This window comes from Tamandua tetradactyla, chromosome 14 (genome assembly GCF_023851605.1).
Source record: "Tamandua tetradactyla isolate mTamTet1 chromosome 14, mTamTet1.pri, whole genome shotgun sequence".
NCBI classification, from domain to species: domain Eukaryota; kingdom Metazoa; phylum Chordata; class Mammalia; order Pilosa; family Myrmecophagidae; genus Tamandua; species Tamandua tetradactyla.
Window position 1 is genome coordinate 73,180,029 of NC_135340.1, and position 19,442 is coordinate 73,199,470.

The 19,442-nt window shown below is 46.9% G+C and overlaps 1 protein-coding gene across 2 annotated transcripts in view; it reads left to right on the plus strand.

Moving 5' to 3' along the window:
• Positions 1-1,429: 1,429 nt before the first annotated feature.
• Positions 1,430-19,442, plus strand: part of MYZAP (myocardial zonula adherens protein) — a 95,466-nt gene continuing 77,453 nt past the window's right edge. For both annotated transcript variants that reach the window (XM_077128024.1, XM_077128025.1), the window contains exons 1-2: positions 1,430-1,541; positions 12,691-12,774. In XM_077128024.1, the coding sequence (XP_076984139.1) occupies positions 1,467-1,541; positions 12,691-12,774 (159 nt within the window). In that variant the 5' untranslated portion in view covers positions 1,430-1,466. The remainder of the gene's footprint in view (positions 1,542-12,690; positions 12,775-19,442) is intronic.

Sequence of the window (19,442 nt, forward strand, 5' to 3'; positions counted from 1 at the left end):
TCCTCACCATGAAGATCAAACCCTTCAGCTTAGCCCAGGGGGATCTTCAGGATCCCGGCCTCTGCTCCCTTCTGTTGCTTCTCCACAATTTGCCTTCTGTACTGTGATATTTTTGGTTCCTAAATAATGCACCAAGCCCTCTCTTGCCTTCCTCCTTTTATTTTTTTTAGAGAAGTTGTAGGTTTACAGAAAAATCATGCAGAAAGCACAAAGTTCCCAGGGACCCTAATAATAATGTGCATTTGTGTTTCGATTAATGAAACAATACTATTATAATTATACGATTAACTGTAGCCCATTGTTTACTTCAGGGTTCACTGTGTTATACAATTCTCCAGTTTAAACAAAAACTTTTATTCTGGTAACATATATGCTACCTACAATTTTCCATTTTGACCTCTCACAAATATACAATTCGGTGGTGGTAATTACATTCACAGCGTGTGCTACCAGCACTTCCATCCGTCACCAAAACCTTTGCATCACCCCAAACCAGTCTTTTTGCCCCCCCATTCTCTTGGCCTGCGACTTCCACCTCCCCCTGTAAGGCTCTGGGGTCACACTGCTGATGCTCATTCCTTCTAAGCTTTGCCACTGCGTCGGGTCTCTGGGGTGTTTACTCCATGCTTTGGTGAGTCAGTGGCCTCATCTGCAAAATGGGGACACAAGGTCACAACAGTACCACCTTGAGGGGTTGGCTGCAAGGATTACATGAGGTAACACATGCAAAGTGCCGACAGGCCGGCCCGCAGGACTCATTAAATAAATACAAACAGTTGTGATGGACACTATACCCAGCTTGATCCTACTTGCATTTCAGGTCTTAGCTTAGTCATCACCTCCTCTGGGAGGCATTTTCTGGCTCCTAAATTCGGGTTATCTGCTCCCACTGCACACGGCGTCTCCTCCTCCACCGAGGTCTACGAGGACAGGGACCAGGAGAGTGGGTTCGCTGCTGGGAGGGCCACGTGGTAGGCACTCTATAAGTATTAAGTGAATGACATGCGGCGAGGGTCCCAGTGATCCCCGGGGTGCATCCGAAGCTGCTAGGAGCAGCCGGGGGGTGTGGGGGGGGTAGCAGGCCGGTCAGCTGGGGCCACGAGGCAGGACGGGCAGGCGGACCTCGACTCGCACAGGCCGGCTGGAGAGCCTGGCGCGGTGCTCCACACCCAGCGGGAGCGCTAAGCGCCGGGGCGAGGGAACCGCGCGCAACTCGGCCGCCGCCGGCGGGGGTGGAGGGGGGCGGGAGGAGAAAATGCAGCCCGACGAGTCCCGCGAGCGCGCTGGGGCCCGGCCCCGCTCCGCCTCCGGCCCCGCCCCCGTCGGGCCGCCCCCTGCTGCGCCGGTAGCGCGCGGGCTGAGGCCGCAACTAATCCGCGCCGCCCCCGCGCTGGGCGGGCCCCGCACGCTTATTCCTCCCGCGAGGAGAGCTGGCGCCGCTCGCCGCCGCCGACTGCTGCTGCGGCATGTTGCGCTCCACGTCCACCGTCACCCTGCTCTCCGGCGGCGGCGCTAGGGCGCCCGGGGCGCCCAGCCGGCGGGTGAGTAGCTGGGGGCTGGAGTCCCGCTGCCCGGCTTCCCCTTTCTGGTCGCCAGCTGTAAGGGTCCGGGGTTGGGGACACCCGCGACCCGGTTTTGGGTCAAACTGCTGACCCCGGCGCCCCTGCCTGGGCTCAACTTTCAGGTCCCGTCCCAGCCCCGGCGGTGACCCTCCCTCTCGACGTCCCGGGGGTGCCCCAGTAGCTGGAAGGAGAGAGCTTAGGGGACTTTCTGGAATTCCCAGATTTCCTTTCCTTCCTGTCTTCTCTGCTAAGCCGAGTTTATTGGTGGTACTAGTTTAAAAATAAGGAAGGGGGATATTTCTGCAATGCCCCTACTTTGAAACCCAAAGATAATGTATGTCTTTAATACCCAAACTTTCCTCCTCTCAGTGATTAAAAGAAAGGGTCACTTGAGTCTTTTAGTGATAGAATTGTACTGATTCTAGAGTGAGTTAGCCAAGGCATGCCTCACTTCACAAACTAGAAGTACACCGCTGGGCCTCCCAGGAACACAGGCGTCCCGAACTTGGGTTTATGGACACCGCTTTATTCTCTCTGAGCAGAGCAGGGACCTCAGGGCTCTGGAAGGCTGGGCACCATCTCCTGGGACAGCCACCCTTTTAGAAGAGCTCTGTATCTTGCCAATCTTTGTTGCATCTTTTCTCACCTTTGTGAGAAAAGAAATGCTAGGCACATTCATGATACATCTTTCACCTTCTGTCTCTTCCAAGAGCAGTGCCTCAGAGCACACTGTCAAGGGTTTGGTTGGAAGCTGTTTAGTTCATCCATTTATCATGATAGCCAATACTTAGAACACTGTGGTTGAAACCTCTCATGGTGTTATTTCCAAAGTTTAGCTAAGCAGGTGGTTGAGTCCAAAGCAAAGCTCCTTCGGTACTCCTGTCTACGCTCTAGCTTGTTCACACATTTGTTTTTACATGCTTCAGCCAAGCAAAGAGTAGTTGCCTTCCATGCTGCCTTTAACTCTGGAAGGAAGACATCCTTTTACTCTTGAGCATGGGCCAATGATGGGTTCTGGTGTGTGTGTGTGTGTTTGTGTGCACACCAGATGCTTCAGTTTGCCGTAATGCTAGTTGTCAAATCATTAGCTTCATGCAGCAGGATCCCCCCTTAGATTCAAGTGGGTTTCCAAAGGAAGGTTTGGCCTTTCTTTGAGATGAGCGTTTGCCTTTTTTCTGTGGAAATCTTTCTCCATTGGAGCACAATTGTGATTGAAAAAAAATAAAATTACTGAACAGCTAGTCCTGAGCCGGGAAATCACCACGTGTGGGGCCCGATTGCATGAGATTCTCTAAGTCCCTCTCCAGAAGTGGGGCCACTCGGGCTGGCCAGGGTGATTTTGTGGGTGGACACAGATGTCCCGAGTATACCAGATAAGGCTTCTGAAAATTTTTTCCTCATACGTTTACTTTTGAATATTTCCTTAGTTATAAATGCGTTGGTGTCTGGCTCCATGCGGCACATTATCGAGAAGGCTTCACCTTTTGAATAAGATGATAGGAATTCTCTGGGATTGGGGGCCCAGGACGCTGCATCAGACCATCAGGATGTGTCCCGGGCACACTGATACTTGTTCTGTATCTTCATGTTTTCCAACTCTAGTTATGATCACACATGTCACAGGTGCTGTGTGTGGGTCCGTGTTGGGGGGTATAGGAAGTTGTGATTTGTTGATGGATTTATTTATAAAAGCATTCATGGTTTCCTTTTCTGTAGAGGTCCACTCTATCTGTAGAAACAGACGTAGTCATAAACCACTGTCATTAAAAGTGATGATTGTTACAGTGGCGTAGAGTTCTGTGCAGAGTTCTGTGGCAGCTCAGTGGAAAAGTTCTTCTTGCAGCATCCGAGGCGATGTTTGACTTTAGCCTTGCAGGGTGAGTCAGAATTTGTAGGATAATTGACCTTATTGGGATACTAAGAGGAGGAACCATCACTGCTCTAAATAGAATCCTTGGCATACACTGTAGGACAGTGGCATTTGGGTAAGTGATTTACTTTTAGAAAAACAAAAAACAAGTTATCTTCAGTGATCGTTAAAAGTGTCCCTGAATTTGAAAGGTTTCAATGAAGTCTGTGTCACTCTCTCTTTCCTCTCTCGTGACAGGAGGTCTTGAGGGTGGCCTTGAACAGTGACGTCTTAACCATTCAAATAACATTTCTGTTTCATCCAAAGAGCTTATCAAATTAGGGGCTGCAGGGGAAACCAAGCCATGTTAGTCCAGAAGTTCAAGCCAACCATAAATGGTGGTGACAGCTGACACTGAGCAGGGAGTTCTCTGAGTCAACTGCACAAGACCATGTCCCCTAGCCTGACTGGCACCGGTTCTCCTTTGTTCAATGACAGCCACCTATAATTTGCACTTCCTTCTTATCTGAAATCATTGCTCAAGGAAAAAAAAAAAAAAAAGGCGGGGAGAGTAATTTTTGTCAGCTGATAAACAAAGCTCTGAGAGGCATTTGTGGATGCCAACCAACAAGGATTGTGAAATTAAAAAAGTCTGCCTTCAAACCTGTTGTGCACTAAATATAGTTTTATCTATGGCAACCGCAGGAAGATAAATTGCTGGAGAATAACTATAGCCTGAATGATGACCTTGGGAAATTGTGTGTGTGTGTGTGTCAGGGAGGGGGGGATGTTTTTTAAAATATTGACATGTCATCCTATTTTGAAAGGAATTTCATAAATACTGGTGAATCCCACCGAATGAGCCTTTGAAATGAAAAGTCCGTTGCGTGGCCTGGTGTGTGCTTTGCGGGAAGGCACGTGTTACATTGTGCAGCCTCATATTTTGGGGTTGACTGTTCACCTGGGGTGGTGTGAAGAGGCCTATCAGTCATCCCTCCATGGCGAATGAACTGTTCTCCTGTACCCCATTTCTGTCTCAGTGCCTCAAAATAAAGAATCTTCCCTCACTGCCCTGTGAATGGGTCAGGCAGGTGTGTTCCTCACTTCCCTTTCCTGGTGGACAGAAACATCTGTGCACATAAGGCCTGTATCATTTTATAAGCTTTGAGGAAGGGACACAGGATGTTATGGGAATTTGGCTTCTGGTGGAAGGAAGCTGGCTGTAGCAGGCATGGTTGGTGGGGGGTGGGGAGGGGAATGGAAGGCGAAGTTCCCCTTGCACCTAGAAAATTGGCCTGTTCCTCCCCAGATCCCTCCCGAGCCAGCCCCTGACAGAGCAAACTGAGAGTTTTAGGAATCATTAGGCCCTCAGGGCTTAGCCAAAGAGCTTCTGTCACTAAAAAAAAGGATGCTGGCTCAAAGAAAATGTCCCAACTTCTATTCTTTGGCATTGGTGTGGCTGTGCTGGGTGTAGGACAACCAGATCTGATTTCTGGGAAAACTCTTAAGGAAACTCGATTTCCCAAGATGTGTGTGAAGATCCCAGGGTTGTTCTGCAAGGGTGTGGAATTTGATCTTGACCCATAGCTTATTTCAAGAGCACTGAGGAAGGGCTGTGGAAAAGGTCCCTGTTATGGGTTACCTACACTGTGCATCCATACCTGAAGGAGACTTAGAGGCTGGGGTTACCACTGAGCTTCTGATCGCTTGGTAAACTCTTTCAAGTCGGTAAGCCTCAAAAATCAGGATCTAATTGAGTCCAGGGAGCTGTGGGTCCAGGACTGACTAACTAGAGAGGTCATGTTGAGAGGTTTCAAACTATACTTTCAGCAATTACCTTATGATCTTAGAGCTTCCGGCATTCTTTCTTAGCCTACAACAGTTTCACTGTTCCTCGAACACACAAAAGAGTAATATAATGGTCTTTACTTCCTTAGATGAGTGGTATTTCCTAGATGTCAATCACAGTGCTAACTCTTGTTTGTCATTTAATGCCAGAGTGATGTTTCTACAAAGTAAAAACCAGTCATCTGAGTCCTCTACTTCAGGAACCTTCTCCGTACTGCTAGGGAAAAGTTCAAACACCTTAGTTTAGCATCTAGACTCTTCTGTTCTGGCCCTTACCTTCCCTGTCACCCCTCCCCAGGCATATTTTTCCCACTTATTCCAAATGATTTGCCATTCCCCAAGCTTTTGATGCTGTTCCTCGGTTCTTTGCTGTTGTTTGCGCTACTCCTTTGATGGTCGTCTCCTCCAGGAAGCCTGCCCTGAATCCTGCTCTTCCATGTTCTCCTACAAGCCTGTACACCCCGTTATGATTAACTAACGATTAACTATTTGAGGAGAGAGTTTATGCCCCCCACCCTGGCCTGATAGTATAGATGCTTAAAAAGAGGAGCCTCACCAGGGTCCTGAAATGAGTCACACGTAACATTTAAGCCACAAATGGGCAAACAGGAAGAAGAGTCTTGGGATAAAGCCCATCAGCCTCAGAGCCACCTGGGCAGGAAACAGGTGACAAATGGATGGGTCTTGCTGGCCCAGCTGAGGAGCTTGACAGTTTTGGGAAGGCCTCCAGATACTCTGTTGCATCATCCTGTTGCTCTGTTAGTTTCATTCCTTTGGGTAAATCAGTGGTTCTCAACCCAGGTTACACGTAGAATTACTTGGGAAGTTTCAAATACCTATACCCAGGCCTTACCTCACACCAATTGAATGAGAACCTCTGAGAGTGGGGAATAAATCAGTATTTTTTAGGGCGTTTCCCCAGGTGATTCCAGTGTGCAGCCACTAACAAGAGCCGCTGCTTTACATACTGATTTCCCTGTATGGTCTTCTGGGAAACACTGATGCTCCCGGGACAGAAAGAGCACTTTGGACCTTTGGGTTGAAGGTCAGTGTGTGGTGGGGGCTTGTAATGCTCCCATCACACTGGTATCTTTGCATGCATTCATTTGCCATCATGTTCTCTCTCGTTTTGGCATTTTGGATCACGTTGTGTATCTGGTACAGAAGGGAGCCGGAGAGAGCATGAAAGAGAGGTCACCATCCTTCTATGTAGGGATTTTGTCTGGAGTCAGTGCTGACCCAGCAAAGAGGACCTCCGAGACACTTTACTCCCCTGGAAAAAATGTCAAAGTATGTAGATCGGGGGTCAGCAGGCTACTGCCCCTGGGTAAGTTCGGGCCCTCAGCCAGTTTTCATATGGCCCTGAACTAAGAATGGTGTTTACAGTGGCCCAGAAAGACTAAATATTTATGTTCTGGCCCTTTATAGAAAAAGCTTGCTCCACCCTGATGTAGATAATCAGGCCTGCAAGTTCAGGGCCACAGCAGAGCTAAAAGGCCCGATGCAGATGGGAAGCGCGATTCCGCACACAACCTGGCCTACAGGGTCTGGCGATTTTACTCTTGCATGGAGCAAAAGAGTGTGATGTCTGTCCTCTCAGCCGCACCCATGAGGCCACACCTTCCGTTAGTAGGTGGAGCTGGGCAGAGACAACCCACTGTCACAAAGTGTGGCGGGCCTGAGTGAAATGTGAACACATTTGGTACATTTCTTTAGGCAAATCCATTTTGTAAACTGATGAGCAACCTCCTGTCACCTCCTTGGGTCATCTTGTCAACCCTTTCTATCGGAGGTATCTTTTTCTCTTGGGCAAGCCCAGGTGCCTGAAGCTGAGAGCGTGAGAGCACGCAGACCCTCAGAGCCCCCATCCCAGAGAGCCAGGCCCTCTGCCTCCGCAAAGATGACCAGGAGCAAAGCCCTAGAAGATCCGCTTGGCACTCCAAGTGCCCTGAGTTTCAGACAAGCGCTTGGCTGTCTGTTTTCTTGTGGAGAAGACTTGAATGCTCTCTGCCTTCACTTGTCATCCCTCCCAGTTTGAAGAAAGTGGAGGGCTCTCAGGGGATTTTCAGCTATTTTCTCCCTATTATGTTTTAGTTCAATCAAAAAAATACGCGCACGCACGGCAGCCTCTCCACCCAACCCTAACATTTACTGAGCAGGCACCCGTTATATGTTGATAGTATGCGAGGCACTGTAAGGGCTACAAAAGTGATTAAGGTAAAAAGCTTGCTTGGTTACCTCCCCTTGTTTTTTCCCTTCCTTCCATTTTGTAGTACATGGAACATAGCAGGAGTTGAATAACTGTCTGTTGAGTTATTGAAATGTCCTCCCTATTATCTTCTGACCAGAGCCCACGTGCCTCTGTCAGGCATGTATAGATTTTTAGAGATGGGCCCCTACTGTTTGTCCAGTTTCCTCTCCCACTCTAGCGTAGGCTGCAAACCCACTTACCTTTCCTTGAACATGCTCACTTCTGCCTTTGGCCAACCTGGAATTCCTTGCCTAATGGATGTCTGTTGTTGTTATGATGATGGATTCTTGAAACTCTACTGCCCTGTCAGGATCTATACCCCGCTCACATGTCAACTCTAGTAGCCCTCCCATATACTCTCACCACCCATTACGATTCATGTTTTCCTTCCTATATTTCAATGTAATAAAGAACCCTTACCAAGTACTTAATGTGTCCCAGCAACATTTAAAGCCTTTGTATGTATTAGCTAATTTAATCCTCACAAGAGCCCTCAGAGGATAGTTCTCAATATTGTTAGTTCTCTTTCACAACTGAGGTAACTGAAGCACTGAAGATTAAGTAACTAGCCTAAGGGTTCAGAGCCAGTAGGTGTGAGCCAGTACTGGAACCTAGGAAGCGCAGCTCAACTACGCTTTCACCACCAAGCTATCCCACCTCTCAGTACCTTGAATGCCTTACTATAAGTGTTCCTGATTGCTTTGTGTGTTTCTACATTAAGAGCTCAGAGCTCTTGGGGGCAGGGCTGTTTCCATTTCATCTTTGTATTTTGGCAGCCCCCTAAAGTATTTTACAAGTCATGGGCGCACAGTGACTGAGTAATGAAATGTGTTGAGTCCAGCTTCCTGCTTTTGATCACGAAAAGGGACCCTTGCACCCACTGTAGCTGGGCTAATAGTAGAGGTGTTCAGGGTAAGTAAGAGTAAGTTCTCCTTGTTGGTTGAAACAACGGCTGGGCCAGCTGCTGTGGTGAGCCTCTGGGGATAAAGTATCATACCTGCTCTCAGGCACTGCCCAGCCAGGGTAGCTCTGGTTATTGTTTATCTGGGTTTCAGGAAGCCATGGAGATCAGCATCATAAAATGCTCAGAGATAAGCCTCACTGCCTTGCTCTTATTCTGTGGTCAGTATCCCCTTCGGAAATTTCCTGAAGGTGAATGGAAAAAGGGAGGTGGACTGTACCAGGCCAGCCTAGTGGATGGGTTCAGGGGTTACAGTTCTTAGTGCATGTGTTGAGGAATTCAGAGCACCCTTTAGACCTCTAGGATGTTCTTTTTGCTGCTCGTGAAGCAGGCCCCCTGGATTTAGGAACGAGTAGTGTCGTTGTCATTCTATCTCTTTCATGTCCTTTCTCAATCTTTGTTATTGCTATTACTACTATTATTATTTTAAATTAAAAACCCTTAATATAAACAACTTTATTTTAATTAAAAAACTTTTTCACTACTATTAATACTATTACTTTAATTTTTAAAAATTGCAGAAATGTGTACATTGAGAAGTGAAAGTTTCTTTCCTCATCCCACTTCCCAGAGCTCACCGCCATCAATGGTTGTGTTACCTTAAAGACATTTTCCCCCTAAATCTACTCAGATGATCAGAATGAATTTAAAAAACAAAAGCATGATCATTCCTAACATTTCGTTCTGCAGCTTTCTTTCCTTTCACATGACAAGGTGTTTTGCTGTCTTATTTGGAAGGGTCTGACCCTCTTCCGTTCCAGGTTTAATTGCACCTGCACGGTTAGAATGCTCGCAGTGCTTCTTCTCATCAGGGCGCCTCTAAGGACACGTGCCCTCTCAGGGGCTGGGGCAAGCACCTGCTGCGACCGTCAGACTTTGAAGTCAAAGCCTTATTTTCTAAGTTCAGATCATTTCATTTCATCATCTGTCACCAGGTAAAACGGGCCATTTAGGGCAGTGCGTTTATCCCATGGCCCTGCGTGGCTTCAGAGGATGCGTGGCTCTGCAGGAGAGCGTGGCATGTATCGGGTGCCGAGCACACTGTTAGAAGTAGGGTGGCTTTCGCAGTGTGACTGTGTGATTGTGAAAACCTTGTGTCTGATGCTCCTCTTATCTGTGGACATATGAGTAAGACGTATGGATTAAAAATAAATAAATAATAATTAAAAATGAATAAATAACAGGGGAACAGATGTTGAGATCAATTTAGTAACTTGAAATGCTAGTGCTCAATGAAAGGGAGTGGTAAGGGGTATAGGAAAAAATAGGGGAAACAAAGGCTAAAATATATTGGGTAGATGGAAATACTAGCAGTCAGTGAGAGGGAGGGGGAAGGGGTATGGAATGTATGAATTTTTTTCTTTTTTCTTTTTATTTCTTTTTCTGAATTGATGCAAATGTTCTAAGAAATGATCATGGTGATGAATATGCAACTATGGGATGATACTGTGAGTTATTGATGATACATCAAGAATCATATGGTAAGAATGTTCATGTTTATATTTTGTTATGTTTAAAAAAATTAAAAAGTAAGGTGAGGAGTATCCAAGTTCTGGGAGGGTGAAGACTGTGCTCGAGCAAGGGGAAGGGACAGTCTCTTTTTGGGTCATCAGACCGGCGTGGGTCCCTCTGGAGCTTTCACCTCTTCAGTCTGAAATTATTGTCATTAGGGATTATCCCATTAGGGCAGTCGACCAATCAAGGTATTACCGGCACTGTTAATGCCCACCAGATCTGCTGACCAAATTGCTGTTATTCTGGAAATCAGGACCTTGAAGCCAAGTATGTCTATTTTATTTTGGAGCCTTTAGGAGGATGATAAAGATAGCTAGCATTGATAGATGCCGTATGCCAGGCCCTGTTCTAGGTATCTTGCCATCATCCCCTTTGCCCTTGAGGCGAGTGAGATTCTTGCCTGGGCTCACATAGCTAGTGTAGGAGGCAGGCGTCTGTACATGTGTGTGCACGCGAGTTTGTATGTGAGAGGGAAGCGTGAGGCAGGGCAAAGGCACCTCCTTTTCTGGGCAGAATTATGCCATGGATGAGACCCACTCTAACGAAGATTCCCGAGTATGACAGTCTTGGATTGCATCCATGGTGTGAGCAAGGCTTTGATGTTTGTGCAAATGCCAGAGTGGGTTGAGCCAGTCTGTGCGGCCTGGAGTCAGAGGGTTTTCTTTCTCAGAAGGAATTCAGATTCCCATCAGTGCTGTTTCCCACCAGGACAGAGAGCTGCCTGGTGGAATAGGCTTGATTTCTTTTTGACCGGCGTGGCTGGCGGTGAGCTTTGAAGGTTTGGTGCAAAATTGGCCACGTAGGCGGCGGTGATGGCCCCTGGGTCTACATCTGACACCCCAAGTCATTGGTGTCCTGAAGCTTGCCCAGAAGAGAGTGGGGGTGGAGAGGGGTCTTGAAATAACTAGTATTGTTTAGTTTGACAGAAAGGAGGTTCAGGGGACAAGAGAAAAAGAGGAGTTCTGCTGCAGTCCCTGAGAGCAGCTCTGGGGCATTAGGTATAAGTTCTGAGGAAGAGTATTTAAGCTCAGTCGGAAGTGAGAGAGGTGCCCAGCAGCTAAATGGGTTGCCTCCGATGGAGGTAGCTGCAGTTTATTTCAGTGCTCACATTGTGCCCCCGACTGATGGTGGGGAATGTTTCCCTCAGGCTGGGTGCCACCCGCCAGCTGCATTGATGGGTGTGGGGTTCCTTTGGGGTTCCTTCATAGGATGGCGGGTTCGACTTAAAAGGTCTTTTGCAATCACATCTAAATCGGGGCTTCTAAGCTCTGGGCAGGGTCGTTTAGCTCGGAGGCTGCCCTATGGACTAGTGCAGACCGGTGACTCTGCAGACCAGGTCAAGGGGCAAGCAGCGTACCGTGAGTCACACCTGCGTGGCTGTGGGCTGGGCTCTGTGGCTACTGCTGGGATCCTTTCTGGACTCTTTAGGGTGGGATCCCTTCTTACTGGTGCACCTTGTTGCAGGACCAGACTGTGACAACAGGGTGAAATAGACATTCCTTCTTCTTCTTCCCCATTTCCCTCCTCCCCCGTCTTGCCCTTTGCAGGCCTCCTGTGTTTTAGTTCTACCTTGTCTTCCCAGTCTGAAGGGAAGATATCTGGGAAGCATTTTGAGTCTTAGAAACTGTGTGTTGCATCTGGAATGAGGAACTGGGAAGGAGATTTGCATTGCAAACTGTCTTTCAAACAGTATGAGCATATGATCTCTTTAGAACATATCAGAAGAAAAACTAGTTACCCTTCCCAGGAAAATCTGCACCTGTGAAGAGAGCTCTTGGGCTCGGCACCGTGGCCTGTTGGCAGCAGCATAGCACATGGCCTCTGGAAACTGGCTGCTTGGGTTCAGATCTCAACTCTGCCATCTCCTAGCTGTGTGATCTTAGAAAAGCTACCCAGCCCCTCAGAGCTTTCCCCTCCCCATCTCTAAAGTGGGGCTGGTGAGAGAACCTACCACCGTAGGGTTGTGAGGGTTCATGAATAAGCACTCATCACATACTCAGAACTGTGGCCGCAGGCACGTGCCCAGTCCGTGGTTAGCTGTTCCTGTTATTCCTCTTGTGCTCGCATTTTCAGAGGCTACTTTCCGTTCTCTGGGGGCAGGAGATGGTTTTGCTCATATTCTAGAAGGCAGAACCCTTTGTCACTAGAAGGTAGAAAATCATACAAGTTGTAGCTTCTCTCACTGAATGGAAAAATGTTCATCTTAAGAGAAATGGAGTGATTTCTTCTTCTTTTAAACTTTGTAGTTAAATATGCACATCTTATTGTAGGAAAATTGGATATACAGTTGTGTAGAAAGCAGGCCTCTCCCCACCCCCCCACCCCAATCATATCTTACCTGATAACCACTGTGCATATTTTGGCCTATAGCCCTCTCTCAATGTATTTTGGTATACACATGTGAAATGAGATCCTTCTGTAAATACTGTTATGGAATCTGAGCCATCAAAAAAAAAAAAAGTGTGAAATTATTCAGTAGTTTCTTTGTTCTGAGCAGCTGGATGGGGAGTGCCTGTGATGGGCCAGGGAAAGTCCGCTCTTATCCTCACCGGCCCCGTGTGAGGTGTTCCGTGACCCCCGCTGCTGAGTGTGGGAAGCAGATGCTGAGAAGCCAGGAACTGACTGCCCAAGTTCATTCCAACTCAGAAGCTAAGCCCAGGTCTCTCCACCCTAATAACCGGGCCTCTCCTCTCTTCTCTCCTAGGCGAATGTCTGCAGGCTGCGGCTGACCGTTCCTCCCGAGAGTCCAGCTTCTGAGCTAGGTGAGAAGAGTGAAAGAAAAGAGCAGGTGAGCCATCTCCTTGTCCTAGCTCTGACAGGCTCTCATCTCTGTACTGTCCTTTCGCCCCCCTCCCCAGGCTCCCCAGGAAGCCGAATGCCAGCACCTCTGCTGATGTAAAAGCCCTTTCCACCCACCCAGCCGCATCTCACATCACCCCAAAATGCCAACTTCTCTCCCCAGCTGGCTGTGCCAGGCTTGTGCCTCTGCTCTTGTTTCTTGGTGAGCACTGTGGCTCTATGTTACTCTGAAGTTTGTAGGTACTAGCTTTAGTGACAGGTGCTGTGGCTGGCACAATCCGGTGGAGTCAAAGGGCCCATTGTGAGCAGAGCTGCCTGTGGGCTGGAGCCTGGAGGTTTGTGCATGGCAGGATGGGTGTCTTCAGGAGCCTGGGGTGCAGGGGAGAGGGCACTGGGCTGGGGCAGGGGGAGCACAGCACAGGGGGCCAGGGAGATAAATATGACCTTGTCTTTGCCTTAGAGGAGCTTGTACTTTTTCATGTGAGACAGATGTGTAATGATAATGTAATGTTGCAAGTGTTAGGATCCAGGCATGTAAGATGGGCTCTGGGAACCCAGCGAAGGGGCTCACGCACTCTTGGTGAGTGACATTGGTGCAGAACCTGAAAGGATAAGGAGGCGTTTCCTGGGCAAGGCATGCCACTCATTCAACTAACAGTTATTGGGGGTGCAAGCTTAGCTCAGTGGTAGAGTTCTCGCCTGCCATGTGGGAGACCCGGGTTCGATTCTCAGTCCATGCACTTCCCCCAAAACAAACAAACAAAAATTCAACAAACAGTGTTGCAGTAACAGGTGACTCACATGGAAAAATAATGAAATGTGACCCCGCCAACACACAAACAGTCGTGGAGCAACTCCTGTATTCCTGGCCCTGTTCTGGACAGTGGGAGTGTAGTAGCAAACAAAGTAGTAAATAACCATGAAGCGTCCATTCTAGTGGGAGTAGAGTGAAAATAAACAAACTAGGGTGGGCCACGGTGGCTCAGCAGGTAGAGTTCTCGCCTGCCATGCCGGAGACCCGGGTTTGATTCCTGGTGCCTGCCCATGCTAAATAAATAAATAAAAAATAAAAATAAAAATAAACAAGCTAAATGAGTACACTTTCCAATATTTTAGAATGTGGTAAGTACTGACAGAAACAAAGTAAGAGAACAGAATAGTAGTACCAGGAAGTAAGCATTACTTTTTCTTGTGCATATATTTTATATGAATATAAAACAATACAAAATGAAGTTATATCATATAATTTGCATAAATGAAGTCATGAGAATAGTAACTTCTTAAAATGTCAGCTTGCTTTGGAGTTAACCAGTAATGTAGTAAACTGTAGCAAAATGAAGCTTCTCATGGCCAGTAAATGGTTGATGATTAACATCCCTAAATTTCCAGGAGGATTTTCTCTTTTCTGCACTCTTTTTATAGCCTTTTTCTCCCCACTTTCTGCCAAGGACCAAGAGCTACTTGCGCTAATGCAAATGATGAATAACAAGGTAAAAAAAAAAAAGAGGGAGGAAGGAAACTGAAATTAGGACTAGAGAAAAGAGAGAGAGTGTAAAGTAGCGTATCAACTTGAAATGTGAGAATGAGTCCCACTAAAATGATTCAGAAAACCCACTGGTTCCAGGTTAGAGTAGGGAAAGATAGCTGGACTTGCAACATCTCCCTGTGCTGGAAAGCAAGGTAGCACTCAAAGAGAAATAGGGTCATATTAGAAGGACCCAGAAGACAACTTGAAAGGACTCTCACTGGCCAAAATCAGAGCACTTGAACATCGAAAAGAATAATGACAGTAATGAGTTATGACATACTGAATGGAAAAAAAATCCATGTATATATAGTGATAATTGAGAAGAGAATAGAAAAGGAAGCCCTTCTTTAGAGAAGACCAGCTAATAAAGACAGAAAATCTGTTTTTTTTTTTTTAGCTTTTGATCATTCTTTCTACATATGTAATCAGTAATTCACAGAATCATCACATAGTTGCATCTTCATCATCATGATCATTTCTTGGAACATTTGCACCTATTCAAAAAAAGAAATAAAAAAAAAACAGAAAAAATTCATACATACCATACCCCCAACACCCCCCTTACCGATCACCAGCATTTCACTCTAAATTTAGAAAATCTCTGTTTTGTAACTTCTAAGCAGGCCCCTCATTGGATGCTGAAACTAATTGATAAAAGGTTATTGTGGAATGGGATATTTGCATTTGTCTCAAAGTATCACTCGCAGTTTACTTACTGATTCTAAAGGAATGGGTTACCTTTGGAGTGGAGTAGTCTGGCAGTCCCCACTTCGACCCGGTAATCCAACTTAGTGTCGTCAATTTTGGGACAACCTGCTCTTATGTGATTTTGGAGGTGATGCAATTAAGAAGTAAGCAATATTAATACTACCTGTATAATAGTCATGTAAAACTTAACTGACTCTAATAATAAGAAAACAATCAGAAAAATCCAAAATATGGTTACATTCTACAAAACAGTTGATGCAAAACCCTCAATAAATTCAGTATCATTGGGGAAAAAAAAAGGATGACTGTCTGTTGAAGATAAAGAGACGAAAGATACTTAACATCAAATGTAATGAGTGAACCTCGACTTCATCCTGGGAACAAAAGTCTATAAAAGATAAATTGGGACAATAGCAGAAATTTTGTGTATCAACTGTATCGTAGATCTTCTTGAATAAATGTTAATTTTTTAACTTGTGGTAGTGGCACTATGGTGGTTCATTTGAACCATTCAGGTTCTATAGAACTTTGAACAGTCTCAGAAGAAAAGCTTGGGGGTAAAACTTCATAACCCGGAGTGAGAATGGGCGTGCTCAGGCTTCAGCAGCTGGAGCCCTGCTCATGGCCAGGATCAGCAGAGCCTTCCGGACTCTTCCGCCCACCCTGCTCCATGTTTACCTTTTGGAGGGGGTGGCTCGGTCGGAGAAGGGGGCCTCAGCTTTGTCCAGCGGGATATGGACATCTCAGACCATGGGGCCTCACAGGAGCACTTTTTGAAGAAGCAGCCCGAGCTGGAGTGAGCAGCAGCCTGAGGGCCTGGGGGGGGCTGCCCCTTCCTTGTGGTAGAGGAAGCCAAGCTGGGAAGTCGCTCGGGCGGAGTTGGAGATGGAGGGCTGAGTTAGACCCGAGCTGCCTGCCAGGGGGCTGAAATTGGGTGGTGGGTTGGGTGAGGCACCACAGGGCATGATACCATCGAGGGAGACTCAAAGAAGGAGGCTTGTGTCTTCAGCTCTGTCACGTGGGAGTCGGTAACCAAGTTGCATATCTGTGATTTGCCTGTGTCTTGAATGGTGCTTTTCAGGTTGTTGTTTAAGCAATAGGACCCTCTTTTTTGAACAATGTATGATGTTGAAACTTCATCTAACAGCCAGGCAAAAGTGGAGCTTCTGTGGTTGAAGTGCCAGTGGGGGCCAGAGTCCTTCAGTACCCCTTCATTCCTCCAGCCCCAGTTACCTCGAGCAGATGCCCTAGAGCTCCATTGCTCTGAAATAGAGGAGCCACCGGGGTAGGGTGTGCTCCACGACGCTTGCCCTGGGTGAACTGGGATAGCGTCTGAGGGCTTGTCTGCAGTGTGTGGGTGACTCATCCCAGCAGAACAGGGACAGAGAGGAGGGGGGCAGGGCCGGCTGATTCCTGGGGACTGAAGCCTTGGGTGGTGGCAGCACTTGAAGCTACTGGTAGTAAGTGTGAGGCTGTTCTGGGTGGTTTGGTCACCGTATCCTGGCCGGGTCTCTGGGCATGAATCATCAGGAGCCCAAGGCCAGGCACCAGCCAGGAGACTCTGGAGGGTACCCCCCTCCTCTGATGTGGCTTCAGCGTGGCTGCCCCTCCCTGCTACATGGTAGTCCACAAAATTGCAAGATGCCCGGAATAGGGATGACCCTCCCTGCTCAGGTGCCTTTGGCTTCTTTGGCGGAAGGGGGAGAGGGGCCCTGCAGTCTGCAAAGGCCAGGGAAAAGGGCAGGGAGGTGGAACTGGCTGGGATGTAGAAGCAGGAAGATGTAAGACCGAAACTGTGGAGGCTGTTCGGTCCCTGTGAGAACCGCAGCAGACAGAGGGCAGATGCCGGGCCTTGATCTTGAGCACACTCATGGGAGAGGCAGAGTGTATTTTGAGGACAGGGGATGCCCCGGGGCAACGGGGCACACAGATGCCACTGCTAATTGGGCTATTCTTCTATCATGGTTCCCAAGTCAGGGAAGAGAGGAATGACTCAAATGGAGGGTTGTGGCCAATGGTAAATTTTATCAACTCCATGAAGGTTTAGAGATATCTGGAGGCAATTACTGTACTATCGGCGTGTTTTTATGGAGTCAGGGATTCATGGGATGTGTGTGGGAGGCTTCCCACCTCTCAGGCAGATGCCCTGGCTGCCAGTTCCTTTTGGTCCTTCCCTTCCACGGACTGTCCTGGAAGAGACTACTTTCTGCAGTCCGCAGATGAGCTCCCAAACACTTGGTTTCCTCTGATATGCAGATTTCCCATCTGTAAAATAGGCATACTAATGCCTGGCTGCAAAGAATAAATGAGCTAATGTGTGCCAAGTACCTACTGCAGTATCTGGCCTTTAATACTGATCAGAGGGGCAATGAATGAATGCCAGATCTCTTCCCTTGACATGCCCAAGCCAGTGGCCTTTCTTCTTTGCTTTTCTCCCTTGAGTCTTCTGAGGTCATTCTCCTTTCTGAAAGTGCCTGTCCTGCCTTCCCTCCTTCCTCCTGGCTGTGCCTCTGCACCTTTTCTCCATGTCATTCTGTCCGTAAACCTGAGCATCCCTCCTCTGGTATACCCAGCCCTTGCCTCAGCTCCTGTCCCTGCACCACCCTTGCCTGGGAGAAGCTGTCTTTCCCGGCGTGTATGGCCACTCTAGGACCATGCTCACCTTATGTTAATATTAAAAATATGAAATCTGGACCATTTCTGTGAACAGAAATGCTCAGAAAGTTCCAGGCTGCATTGATAGTTTGAGTTGAACTTAGGTACTTTTGTTTGGAAAACATTATGACCATATCCCATACTCAGCCCATTTTACCAGCTCAATGATTGCCCGTTGTTTTGCTTGGTCTGCCCTGCCAGAGAGGTCCACTTATTCTCTCCCAAACATGTTATCTACTTCTTCCTTAAAGCCTTTGCTGAGACCCTAGCTCATGCTTGGAGTTTCTTTTCACCCCCCTCTTTGTTTATCCAAGTCTTCCCTGCTTTCCAAGCTCAAGGCCCTTTTTGGCTTGGAGCCCTTCCCTGAATCCTGGTGCTTTGATAATTTTTCTATCCTCCCTTGATGTATAGCATATCCAGTCTGCCCCTCTCTTGGGAACTCTGCATATGGATTTATTCATATTTCTGTCCAAATCTTATGCATATAAACACACATAGAGAAATAAGAGATGGGACTAACTCCAGTTATTACAGATTTATCATGTTGAATTTCTCATTGCATAATCCTATTTTAGGAAATAGAAGTTGAACTTGCTGCTTATGAGTCTGTGTGAAGTCCCATCTTAAACTGGTAAAGTAGCTTGAGGCAAATAACATGTTATCTGTCCTTTCATTGCTCTCTGTCCCCATCCAGGCTCAGGGAGTGGTGTCTTTTTATTCTCTCTTCCTAGAGGCTGGTTCCCTGCCTTGCACATAGTAAGGACCTACAGAACGACTTGATTATGAGGATTCTGTTTATCACTTTGAATTGTATTAACAACTCAGATAAATTAGCCATGTTTTTTTTTCATTTATTTTTTATTTATGATACATAACCACATACAAACACACATTCTTATCATATGATCATTCTGTTCTTGTTATATAATCAATAACTCACGCTATCATCACATAGTTGTATATTCATCATCATGATCATTTCTTAGAACATTTGCATCAATTCAGAAAAAGCAATAAAAAGAAAACAGAAGAAAATTCATATGTACCATACCCTTTACCCCTCCCCTTCACCAATCACCAGCATTTCAATCTTCTAAATTTATTTTAACATTTGTTCCCCCTATTATTTATTTATTTGTAATCCATATGTTTTACTTGTCCATCAATAAGGTAGACAAAAGGAGCATCAGACACAAGGCTCTCGCAACCACACAGTCACACTGCGACAGCCATATCATCATACAATTATCTTTAAGAAACATGGCCACCGGAGCACAGCTTCATATTTTCAGGCAGTTCCCTCCAGCCTCTCCATTATACCGTAACTAAACAGGTGATATCTATTTAATTTGTAAGAATAACCTCCAGGATAACCTCTCAACTCTGTTTGGAATCTCTCAGCCATTGACACTTTATTTTGTCTCATTTTGCTCTTCCCCCTTTTGGTTGAGAAGATTTTCTCAATCCCTTGATGCTGGAGTCCCAGCTCATTCTAGGATTTCTGTCCCATGTTGCCAGGAAGGTCCACACCCCTGGGAGTCATGTCCCATGTAGAGAGGAGGAGGGCATTGAGTTTGTTTGTCATGTTGGCTGAGAGAGAGGCCACATCTGAGCAACAAAAGAGGTTCTCTGGGGGTGACTCTTAGGCCTAATTTTAAGTAGGCTTAGCCTATCCTTTGCGGGATTAAGTTTCATATGAACAAACCCCAAGATTGGAGGCTTGGCCTATTGCTTTGGCTGTCCCCACTACCTGTGAGAATACCAAG